Here is a 13,105-nt window from a genome sequence, read left to right on the forward strand (position 1 = left end):
TGTCGGGCACAGAACTAGTGACGTCTGGTATGAGTGGTCATGAAGATAGGTAATGGTATACCATGTTCTAGACATACAGTCTGTGTTCGACTACCTGCGCTTCAGTAGCTGATGACTACTGGTGGAAAATGCAGGAGGTTCAATAAGCGGTACAGGTGTTAGATTATACCGCTTAACATTGAATCTAAAAAATTAACTTACTTAAGACAATGTTGCACTAACTCCTTTAGAAAATGCTTGCATTACATTCTCATTGTTTAAGAATAATCGATAGCATTGATTACTTAATGATTTAGTTTCCAATGCTTCAATTGTGCTTAAAAACTGGTTTTCACATCATTCCACTATCCATTATAGGAGCTTAAAATAACTGTAAAGCCATATTAAAGCGTTTTTATAAGTGTATCGTGCAAACTTTATTATTATTATTATTTCATTGTCAAATTGTTTGCCACTCGGACTATTGACAACTTTGTTTCAAGCCTTTTCCAAACATGTTGTACTATTATCATAAAACAGAATAAAGTGGGCTGTTTGTGTACATGTATACCAACATTGCATTACAGGCAATATATACATGTAAGCGGATTTTGTTGGTATGTTATTTGTTAAAAATATCTTACACATCAAATTAAAACTTTCCCCAGCCATGCAACATCCATTCACAATATTTTCCTGTTACTGACGTTCTCTTGTATTTTCTGGAATTTTCATTTTGCGACCCATCTGTGCAGTCATGAAACAATAGAAGAGCTGTGGATGTACGGCACATAAAGAGGATCGCCGTCCATCTTTGTGCTGTATCATTATTTATGCAAATTAAAATAATTTCACGAGCATGCAGACGGGTTATGAAAAGGTTGACGTGCAGACGATAGGGTTTTCAGGTACATGTAAATTACATCTTCCGGAAGCGACTCACTACTGGTGTTTCATCGACCGAGAAGATACATTGCTGGCAGGCCACGGCCACGAATTGTAGCTCGATGCATGAGATACTAGCGTACGCGTCCTTTTGTTTTGTTATTGTTTTGGGACAGATGTAACGATTCTTTCATGTTTTCATTCTTTGTGCATGGCATATTTATTTTCTATCCCAATGCGTTTAGGTAATGTCTCACGAATACAACAAAACTGTATTATAGTAAGGGCGGTAAGGTAAAAAATAAACTTTACTGTTGGGAAAAATGGACGACAAATCCAATATTTGTTTATATCGCAATCCACAGAATCAAACAAGAATTCGATCGTTGACCATCGAAGGTCTCCAAAAGGCTTCGGGGCATGTACACCCGGGCACCTCTTGCCACAATCAAAACGACCTTGTGGTCAAGCAGGATAAACACTTTTGGGTGTAATCCAATCAATCCGGAAATGATTCCGGATTAACAAACCATCCGAAGGTTACAGGTGAAGCCTTCCGAGATGCCTCCTTTACAACAGACAATATGCAAATGAGACTCTAGTCGAACGGACGGCTACTGTGGTGTACCAACCGAAACGTTGTTACATAAAATAGGAATAAAAAGTAGCGACCAAAGAGAAAGAGAAATGTTGTTATTGAAAGCTTTTACAAACACCCCACGTACCCGTTCATCAGCACTATTACTCGACAAATGGTTGTGTGATGGTACCATTCCCATGGGTGGCACTGCAGGTAATGGACATAATGGAGGCTGAAGCACTCTTGCAATGCGATTTGTTTGCATTAGATTGCTATTTTTCTGGCTGACCCTAGCGAGACATTCAGCAAATTGCTCAATCAACTCGCATGGATCAGTCCATTTTGCGGTTGACAGACGATTGTTTCGAATGAGCTGGGTTAATTAACCAACAGAGTAAAGGTTGCCATCTGTCCACCCGAATTCTGGGTAATGCAATATCTATCGAGGGAATTTTGTCAGGGAATAACTCTAGCGCCGGACACATTGTTTCTTCCTTAAGTATATCATGGAGTTAGTGGAAAGTTCACCTACCGTAGCGGATCCTTGATGTGGATGTATCGATCGAGTGAGATTGCGCACAGGTTTAGAATGGAAGCAGTTGAACACATCACGTCAAACGCGACCCAAGTGTCGCAAAACTGTGCCCCAAATATCCAATAACCTGTTGGGTGGCAAGAATCAAACAAAAGGGCTTAATTGCGTACATCTTGTTTTAACTTATAGTGGCTTGGGCTGCATACCTAGAAGGTCGTTGACACCGGCAAAAGTCATCACAAGCGAGGCAACGAACAGATCTGCAATGGCTAGCGATGCTAGGAAGAGGTTTCCGATGCGTCGCAAACTTCGCTCAGTGTAGATAGCAATACACACTAGAATATTGCCAGCTACTGACAGAAATATCACAATCGAAAGGAAAACACCTGCAATTGCATACGAAACGAATGGGTTTTGCTGGTTTTCTTTACGTCACAATACTGCCAACTCTCCCGGGACTAAAAGTCCGGAAGCTGACGACGTGTCTTACTTACCGAGAAATGACATCGACAGGGGCGATAGGACATCAACATCGTCATCATCGCTGTCCTCCCCGGCTCCACCCGGAATTCCTGCACCACTGCTCACACCCGTACCTCTCCCACTGCCATCGCCCGACCCGTCGGTTTGGTTCACCGACGTCAGATTGCCGATCGTCGTTGCGGACACAACCTGTAGAAAAGCGAAAGTGAACGTCATAGTATGAGTAGGACAGTAGCCGATAAGTAGAGCACCATAGTACTTAAAGGTGCTGGAATAAAACAGAATACACTAACAGCAACAGCACCAAAGTGAGGGAAAATCATCATTCGAAGGGGGGAAAATGCTCAGGTGCAGAAGCTGGAACTTCATCAATATTTATAACCGGCGTGTGAGGAATGCTTCACCCGGTCAGGGGAGTTATGATTATGTTTTTGTTTTGTTTTTTGAGTTGTTAAGACTGATAAACAATGCCGTTGGTGCGGGAGAACAGGGATACAGCGTCGCACCTTGTTTGCGTTTCTGCTGCAGCCTAGAGCCTTTAGCTTTGCCAACCATCTTTATGCGAAATTAATATCCTCGTTTTATATTCAAGATACGAATTTCAATTTACCGCTCGTAAGTTTAATGTTAGGTTGTGATTTGAGAAAACGGGAGCGCGTTGCGTTAATCTGGAAGAACGAAAACAATGTGAAAATCCAGGTTGAAGGATAAAGAAAGTGTAGCACGGAACGTGGTGGCTACGTGTCGGAATACATAGTGTACCACGTACAGATAATCCCTCCACGTAAGTAAAATATCCACTTTGAGGTGGGAGGAATTGAAGAAGTTGGGATGTAAATTTATATTGCGTATTTTAACATAACTGCACAGCAATGCTTCAGGTTATGGCTTTCCCGTGACAAAAGCACCATGCAAATGTGATTCAATGTGACACGAAAAAAAAAGGTTTTTCGGACTGCAAAAAAACGCGTTCGCTGTCAAAACGTCAGGCTGATTTGGGGGCCTTTTTTCGCCTACACTCAGCCATTCATATTTTCCTTACTGATGATTGTTTGGTAGCATAAGTTAAATGGTGTATTTTTTTTTCGTCCAAACGTATCGAAACATTGATATGCTTACGCCGAGAGACCATTAGGAAACAATGTCAGTTTCAAACAGTATGTAACACTTCATGACATTCACACATTCTGTTCAGGATGAAAGCACACATTATTGAAGCATCGTACATGTAGACATCGTAAAAACAGTTACCATTTGTACGCAATCTGTGCACCGACTCCCACAGGATTTGCACGCAAAGTGATGCATGGTAACCGTTTGTGAAATGTTCGCGTTTACTTACATTCTCGCTGTCAGCACGGCAAAAGTGGTTCGCTTTGACGGCGAAGGGAATTTCAAGCTAAAATGGCTTTTGCTGTTGGCAGGCAGGTTTTGTTTGTCAATTTTTGTCAACCACAAAACGATTTCAATGTTTTCGGTAAGCGAGATACTGAAACATGCCGTAAACAAGTCTATTTTGATAGGGCTCGTACCGAAATGTGTGTTTCAATTCTAAGCCTCCTTTTCCAAAGATGCTTTAAACGAATTTTCATGGACACCGTATGCTGTTAACTGTGCGGGATTTAAATGTGGTGCAAAACATTATCGGAAGGAAGGGACAAGGGAAAGAGAAGACCTCAAATCAAATATTTAGCTGCGGTGGTGTGGTGAAGGAAACAAGTGGAACAAGTAGGGTTTTGACCCACCATTCCAGCGCCTCAAGGCATTAATGTGAGGGTAAGATTTTTGTAGACATCCATTTTTAAATAGACGTAGAAAATGGTACAGCGCTGGTAGGATAAACATGGTACCTTAGACCTGATATGGATGTTTACGAATAGAATACTGAGTTGAAGGGAATGGTTGATTTTGTTGTCGTATTTTTGTTGCATGATTGATATATTAATTCTATAAAGATAAAGTTTACACTTTATTGCTTAATAAAAGAAAAAAATAGCATTGCTTACAAGAGCAAATACCTGTCAGTTATGATCAGTTTGAATAGTAATGCGTAAAGCAAAGACATGCCAGGTTGACAAAATCTTTTCAACAACAAATAATCGAAAGTAACAAGAAATATATGTTACGGCATAAACCGTCCTCTTACCGCGATGAAAACACTGTTTAACAACGACATCCGTTTTCGAGACCTTTAAAAATAGACTACCCAAAATGTAAGAAAGTATTTTAAGTAAGTTTCAAAAGGTGTTGTAAATTTAGTGTTTTTTTCTCGTTCAACCTATACGGTGGACGGGTTAAATAAACGATTAAGCAATGTACATAAATTTTTCGGCCACTCTTGTTCTCGTAACATTTGATAAAAAAACTGATAAAATTGTTATATTCCTACAACATAATTTCAGGGCTTCATTCCCATTTTTACTCTGGTACATTAAGTTAAGATAGATGTGTTTACGTAGCGAGTTTTCTCTCGTTCCTGGTGAGTATGTACCTTTTTTTAAATTCTATAACGATTTAAAGATGTTTTACATCACGAAAGGTTTCTATAGTCGTTTACTTGAACATGATCCTATCCGATATATATGTTGATATATTCCCGCCCTGACAATTTCTGAATGTGTCGTCCAATAGCCTTCTTAAGGCTGATAAATCATAATCTTTTCAAAAGTAACCGTAATGTGAAGTAGATCGAGATAGCTGACACCCTAAAGATGTCTAAGGAACGTGTTGGACATATCATTCACGACTATTTGGATATGAGAAAGCTCTGCGCAAAATGGCTGCCGCGCGAGCTCACATTTGACAAAAAACAACAACGAGTTGATGATTTGGTGCAGTGTTTGAAGCTATTTGAGCAAAATAAATCCGAGTTTATGCGTCAATATGTTACCATGGATGAGTCTTGGCTTCTCCACTTCACTCCAAAGTCCAATAGACAGTCATCCGAGTGGACTGGACGCGATGAACCTGCTCCAAAGCGGGGGAAAACGCAACAATCAGCTGGCAAGGTTATGGCCCCAGTTTTTTTGGGATTCGCAAGGAATAATCTTCATCGACTATCTTGAGAAAGGAAAGACCATTAACAGCAACTACTATATCAAATTATTGGAGCGTTTGAAGGACGAAATCGCCAAAAAACGCCTTCATTTGAAGAAAAAAAAGTTTTCTTTCATCAAGACAACGCACCGCGCTACAAATCAGTGAAAACAATGGCAAAAATTCATGAATTAGGCCACGAATTACTTCGCCACTCACCGTATTTCGTAGATCTGGCTCCCAGTGACTAACTCCATTTCTCAGACCCCAAAAGGATGTCCTCTGAGAAGAAATTTTCGTCGGGTAAAGAGGTGTTCGCCGAAACTGAGGCCTTTTTTGAGGCAAAGGATAAATACTACTACAAAAAGGGTATCGAAAAATTTAAAGACCGCTAAAATCGGTGTATCGCCCTTAATGAGACGTATGTTGAATACAAAAAAATAATTTGGCCAAAACAAAGTGTTTTACTGTCATAGGCCAAACAATTATCAGCCCACCTGTTACTTTGCCTTTGTTATCGGTTTCTTAGTAGGAGTATTTTGTTGTTACCACGGCTAGTTCTTGTTATAATGCCATACAATATTGTTAAACCTGTAGTGGACAATTTGAAACAAAATAAATAAATAATAATAACATGTTGTCATGCTGTAGCATCTGCTATAATACACCGATCTAATCTGAATCTTAATCTGTTCTGGAACGACATCCGTAACCATGAACATACTATTTGACTATGTGGTATAAATAATACTAGTAGGCTTTTGGTAAGGTATGTATGATGTTAAGGTACCGAAAGAGAGAAATATAATAGTATGAGCATTCATAAATAGAAAAAATCAAATATAGATAGAAAAATTATGCATGTTCAATTGTTCATATTATGCAAAGAATTGTAAACTTTTGAAATATTCCTACTTTTCGGTTTGTCTGTGCTACATGCATACGGATGATGTTCTGGAATAAGAGCAAACATGGTTCTTTTGAAATTTCAAAAAATGTTCCAGAAATCTTTGATCCTTTGCTAATGCTGATAATAGAAACACAGCATGCGGTATTAAATATAGATGCGGTCCTCCAAATATAGATGTAATAAAACTGTATTACCATCAAATTTAAAGCGAAGAAAAGAATCAAACCAGCTAAAGCAGATTTTTTTTGGCTATCCTAGGGCAACAGGCTAAGCAACGTATTCTATGAACTATGAAAATGAGGAAAAGCTGTCTTCGACACCCAACTGCAAAAGCAAGATTCTGTAGTCCTTTCTAAATCAGCGGGCGGTAATGTCCAAACGGGTGATGTAATTTAAAAAGAAATAAAAACAGGAAGCGACTGTCAAACTGTGCTACTGAGTTGTGTCAACACCGCCTATTTTATTAGATTTGGACTTGTTGCGATGTTGTAGGCCCTTTTGCTAAAGAGATCGTAAATTCTAGTTGATTCTGCGTTGGTTAGTAAGCAGCTTCAACATCCCAAAGTACGGATGCTTTACGTTTAAAAATGCGGTAAATATGTTTACATATTTTAGCGGTAGAATAAGAACTTACTTTAAATAGTATTAAAGTTTATATATTACATAAAATTGAGAGTTTATCAATTGAGAACTTAATAGCGATTATATGAATAACAGGTTCAAAGGTTGTGCACATAATAATTCACATTCCGTATTACTGGTTTCTTATTTAAAATTCTTCATTTGTTTGGCACGGCTTTTCAGTGAATCATTTCCCATTTTCAAACAACGAAAAGGTTTAAAGTTTTAAAGATTAAAGTTGCGTATTACTCGTCTCTTTACCGGCACAACAACCTCAAAAGGTCTAAGCCTGCTATTTCTGTGACTATATTTACCCGTAGCTGGATAGTCAGTCCTTGCTACAGAGGAATGGTCCGGATAGGATTTTGGTCCGGTTCGTTCGTGTGAAGACCGGCGCCGCTACCATCATGCTACCGGGCCACGTTGCGTATTACTAAGACCTTAAAAAGTCTGCTAAAAAGATACAATTTGTCGATGCAACTTTAAATTCATCAAATTCAATGGAAGCCCTAAAATTGCATGTTTAATCAATTGCAAAAGCAGCATGTAGGGCCGGAACAGTTTGGCCTTGATTATTTCATGCTATCCTGATTTTACATGGCATTACGAACGCCGGGCTCATTGTTAATTTTTATACCAGTGCTTCAGGCTTTGACAAGCGCTCGGTACGATACATTCATTGTATATAATTGAATGAACTCTCACTGACCACCAAAGCGTTGTGCAAAGCGGTGTGCACAGCACTGATAGTACAATACAAAACATAGTAGGATGTTGCAAGTAGCTAACAATGAGCATCAGTTCGTTGCATCAGCAGCCGTTCGTTCGATAGACAGCATCGATCCTGCAATAGATGATCGACATTGTTCTTTTGTGTGGATGTTTCCGTGCTACGAAAGCAAGTTCTCTTGCCATCAATTACAGGACCTTCCATTTCCTGTTCGATGAGCTCAAGGAAATTGTACTTCCAACATGGACATCAAGAGTAATGCGTTGACTCTCTGGGAATCTAAACAATTTGCCACTCGCGACGCCATCGTTGTCATCGTTAGTGTCGAGTGTTGATGCCTTTAGAGACTGAAACATGCTCACTAAGCAATGCAAAAAAAAGAATGTATCTCAACCATGTGGTAATTGTAGAAAGGTCTGAATGCTATTCGTTAGTTCAGTTCTTGTGTTGGAACTTATGTACGCATAATTTATTCATTGTGTGTGGCTTAATTTTTATTCTCTTTATGGTAAGTAAGTGACAGTTTTGCGATGCGTTCTTAACGGCATTAAACCTTGCCAGCGTTCCTACCGTGTGCCAGTACAAATCCATAAAACAGCTAAACGTTGCATCTGACTTGTATCACATATATCACTCAGTCTTAGGCAAACTGCACTCATCTGATAACACCTTCATTATCGAATGAAATAAACAACATCGATAGCACACATTCCTTAGGTCGTATTTTCGACATCACTCAGATTCGCAAACATGCCTACATTTCACATTAAAAATCGCACCAATCCTTAATAAAAAGCGACACAATTCCAAGTTAAATTCACTGCCGATCGAAGGTACAAATGGAACGAGTTAGCACGGATCAATCGTAAACGTGATACCGCTTGAAACTGATCTCGCTCTGAAGCCTGGTTTATGGATATTCGCACCATTATTGAGTTCAGAAGTGTACTGAAGATGACCATCTACTTGTTGGTCTTTTTCATCACGGAATCCGTTCGCCAACGTGCATATATTTGGGTAAACGAGCCAGAGCAGAATGGAGAACACGGATAAGCTTATTCGCATCTCCTTGCAGCACTGTGTTGGTGGGGGTTCTAGGGATTGCGACCCGGTCACGAAAGAATCGTTTGTACGAATTCTCCTCAATTGGAAAAGTAGATTGCGTTTGAGCCTCTTGAGCTCAATTGAATAAGCGAGAGCTATCATTTCGTTCCGGTACCGCAACAGCCCAAATGACGGTGAAGATGTGCTTCTTTTCCTTGAAGCTACCGTGGTTCCGCGTTACTTTAATCCCCGTTGGTTGCTTCAGTGGCCGACATGGAATGGATCAGAACAACAACTAAACGACTGCTCGGTTTCAAGGGAAGAGTTAAGGGTTAAATATGCAGAAATAGTTTTTTCTCTCGTAGCCCTGAAGTTGCACCTAACCCCGGCAATGAACCAATATCAACAAAGCACTAATGTGCCATCTGAGGTGTTGTAAATGGTGTCCATAATAGTGCGGAACGTTGTTTTAGGAAAGACAACAATAATCCGATCTAGTAATGCTATAGTCAATTAGCAGTTATTCGAGGTACCTTTAAAGCAGTGCCATTACATTTGATGGCAAATGTATCAGACAAATATAGCAGTAACTCGTTTGCATTAGAATTCTAGTAACAGTGAAACCAGTTAGTTATTGAAAATTTAAGTTGCAAGTATACATTCTACCAATCCTTGATGGAATGTACGTATGTATGGAAAAATTGTGTATATATTGAACCATTTGGTTTATATAATGCTGAATCAATATAACAAATTTGTGCTACTACTGTTTTATTCTCCTTCTAAAGTATTGATTGGTGTAGTTTAATGACTTTACCAAAGCCAACCAGAAAGTGAATCGTGGTCGAAGAACGTCATAGAGTATTGATTGTGTCATTGTTCATCTTGCAAGTGATATAGCTCTCCTCCCAAGACCATGACCGTTTGTTGATGTACGGGTTGACTTTCGATTTCCTATTCCGGTCTCGTAAATAATGGCTTCTTTTCTGAGCAAACATTATCGTCAACTCCGTTCTCGTCGTCTCACGTGCCGCTAGAAGATAATGATTTCCGGTAAGTGATACCAGTGCTTCTGACGATGGTGGAATATTATTCCGTTCGGTTGTCTCTAATTCCAAAGCTTAACACAGTGTGTTCGTTGCTATAAACGAATGAAAGATATGTATATATATAGAAGGGGATAGAAAGAGCGTGTATGAGAGAGAGATGGAAAGAGAGAGCGAAAGCGAGAGCGAGAGAGAGGAGAGAGAGAGAGAGAGAGAGAGAGAGAGAGAGAGAGAGAGAGCATTTGTGAGGGTCATGGTAGAAGATATGAATGCATTATCAATTGCAGCAAATTGAAATTGAACGTTGCAGCGGCTTCCCTGTGCAGGCACGTTCATTTAGTTGATGCTACCAGCAAGACTAGACCCGACGTTGCGTTTGAGACGGCCCATTTCAATTAAAATTGAATTATACGTGTCCCATGCCTGGAACATGGGCTCTCGATCGCCACTATGCAGCTGCAAATTTGGGAATGCTGCGCGAATCTAGCCTCATTTGAATGAGCTATTGTTCTGAAATAATAATTACACATCAACAAAGCCGATTATGGCGCACAAACTAGACGCTAATGACGTTCAAATGTGGAAAATGGATGGTGTTGTGAAATTTGATTTATATCTAATGCAATGTCACAATAGGTGTATATGGAATATTTGCTAAACAATTGATCTCTAAGGTATTGCAAATAATGGTTGATTGAAGAAATTAATCTTTTATTATATAAAGATACTACAATATCAGATATACAAGAATAAACATGGCAAATGTACAAAAAAAAAAAACAAAACATTCAAACTTCCGCTGAAGTAAATTCCAGGATCATCCTTAAAAAAATTATTATGTTATTGTTATTCCAACACTGACAAGTAAAGGTGAAACATTAAGAAGAAAGAAAGAGAAATAAAATGAAGGAAATATATAACACTACACAATCTTAATTTATATTTACATCCGTCAGTTTGTATGACATATTTAAACCCGTATGTTTGTTAAACCTGATATGAAAGTCATGTTTAAGCTGATGGTAAGTACAAATAAAACACTCAAACATCATGTTTTCACATTATCAGGATTTCGAAAATTGTCAGTTGTCCCACGGCCGTGGATAAAATGGAGTGTTTCCGAGAAAATTAACTGCTTGGATTATTAAGAATTATAATCTTAACATTTCTTTAAGCACTTTTCGTACAGGAAAAGTTATTTCCCGGTTAGGTGAAGGGGATCTAACTAGCAGACCAGCCGATGAAATGAGTTGTTTAAATTCAGCCGGAATGGTTAATTGAGAAAGTTTATGCGGCGAACTGTGCTCAGCAAAAATCAAACTTCCATTGGATTGGCCTATTTCTATCCGGCCTTAGTCACAGGACAGACGCACGATAACGAGTTCCAAACGTCAAGACCCTGTGTAAAACTCTCGAACGTGAATTTGTGAAGAGTGTTTTTGTTTACATTAGCACATTAGCATTGCTGTCAGAACAAGGGCTTTTGTAATTAAAAATCCGGCGAAAAGCAAACACCGTCGACAAGGTTTTTGTGTATCTCATAATTGTGTAGAGTGAATATAATAACCAGCCGCGGTGCCAGTCCTTATACGACTGGACCAGAACAATTTTAACCGTTCCATCGTCCTGTAGATAGACTGTCCGGTAAGTAGCAATCAAGAAAAGCGAAGCGAAAATCGATAAGGTTTTTGATTGTCACAAAGAACATGTCCTATTAGAAAGTTACATGTTCTAAAATTACAGATTATTGGTGCCTCATATTGTTGGTTTTGAATAATTTTAATAAGTGACACAATTTTAGTCATTATGGTCGTGTAGCCAATAAGTGCAGGTTTTACGTTGAACTGCATTGTGTTTTTGGTGTAACCAAACTCAAACAAGACGCATTGGCTATTGAAGATAACAAAGAGGCCCTTAAATCACATAATACCAACAATAGCTATCATTTGTTGTACCGTTTGCCGGAGTAGCTGGTAGGAAAGTCTTACTTGTATCAAGTTGGTTCCGAGGCATGAAGTAAAAACGTGCATCGTACGTTGCTCTTTGTCCAATAGCAAAAAGATCACCATTGACCACTTCACAAAGTTTTGAGGACTACAAACAAAATCTGCGCCCATTCAATATGTTTTCCAACGAACCTCACTTAGCTTTTGGGACAGGGTTTTGTATTTAGATAACAAACATGTACATTGTTTGGCTCCTTATACCATCAGCAAAAAATCAACAATAATTGGATAAATATGTTTGAACCCGAAATGGAATTCGGTCAACCGCATCAAAATAGATCTTTTTTCTAATAGCTCTTTTTAAAATGGGCACCTTCTTCATCAAGTGCGGTTCAAGGGACGAGCTATTCTCTTCATTTGTGAAGTTAAAATTTCGATTGAATTGATTGGTGTATTATGTTGTCATGTAAACCCTCACTTTCTGCATTGGTGTGTGCTAAAATAGACTAAAGCATCATCTTTAATTGGATTACGGTAAAAGCATAGCATTGAATGGCCAATTTAATCTTTTATGAACCACTAAAAGGTACGATCGCAGTTGATGGATTGCCTAAAATCATTTTTCCTGGCAACATGTTCAGTCCTTAAACGACGCTGTCTCTGGTTGAATTCATTTCACCAGGTTTGATAAACATATAGACCTATCGATAATGTGCCAGGCAGAATTGTGTTGTGTTTTCTGTTCATTTTGTAACATGAATGGTACAGTTAAATAAGTGCCTAAGAAATGTGTTTGCATTGAGTTGTCGTTCACTATACTAAACTAGTATCACATTTCTAAGATGCTGATAGATTATAACTTCATGAAACTGTCACACCTTAATTTAATTTATCATTGCGTTCCGTCTAATACATTGACGATTTGGATTATTTAGTATTCACGTATCAGAATGTTGTAAAGACAAAATAAGGGAGATGATTAACCGCGACAAGAAGCTAAATAGTTCTAGTTCGCTATTTACGTTATTCATTATTAACGTACAGGGATTTTGCGTACGGTGGATTGTTTCGGATGGGATTTTGGACCAGTCCTGTCGTGTGAAGTCCGGCGCCGCTACCAATACATCACCGGGCCGCCCCAAAGAGTATATACTAAAATAAATTCAGATAATAAACAAAGATTGTAAGCCTAGATCGATATCTGCAATATGAATAAGAGCTTTATATTTAATCAGCTTCAGAGACGTACTATAAGAAATCGATTGTATGTGAGATAATAAGCTAAGCAATGTATGTGTGCTGAGTAAGAC

General features: G+C 38.8%; 1 protein-coding gene across 1 annotated transcript in view; it reads right to left on the reverse strand.

Annotated features, from left to right (window-relative positions):
* The window catches only part of LOC128310049 (dopamine receptor 1), a 69,919-nt gene that overhangs the window by 12,097 nt on the left and 44,717 nt on the right, over positions 1-13,105 (reverse strand). The window contains exons 2-4 of the mRNA XM_053046585.1: positions 2,474-2,651; positions 2,186-2,365; positions 1,977-2,106 (exon numbers count right to left, since the gene is read on the reverse strand). Coding sequence (XP_052902545.1) covers positions 1,977-2,106; positions 2,186-2,365; positions 2,474-2,651 — 488 coding nt within the window. The remainder of the gene's footprint in view (positions 1-1,976; positions 2,107-2,185; positions 2,366-2,473; positions 2,652-13,105) is intronic.

The sequence above is a fragment of the Anopheles moucheti genome, chromosome 2, assembly GCF_943734755.1.
Source record: "Anopheles moucheti chromosome 2, idAnoMoucSN_F20_07, whole genome shotgun sequence".
NCBI lineage: Eukaryota > Metazoa > Arthropoda > Insecta > Diptera > Culicidae > Anopheles > Anopheles moucheti.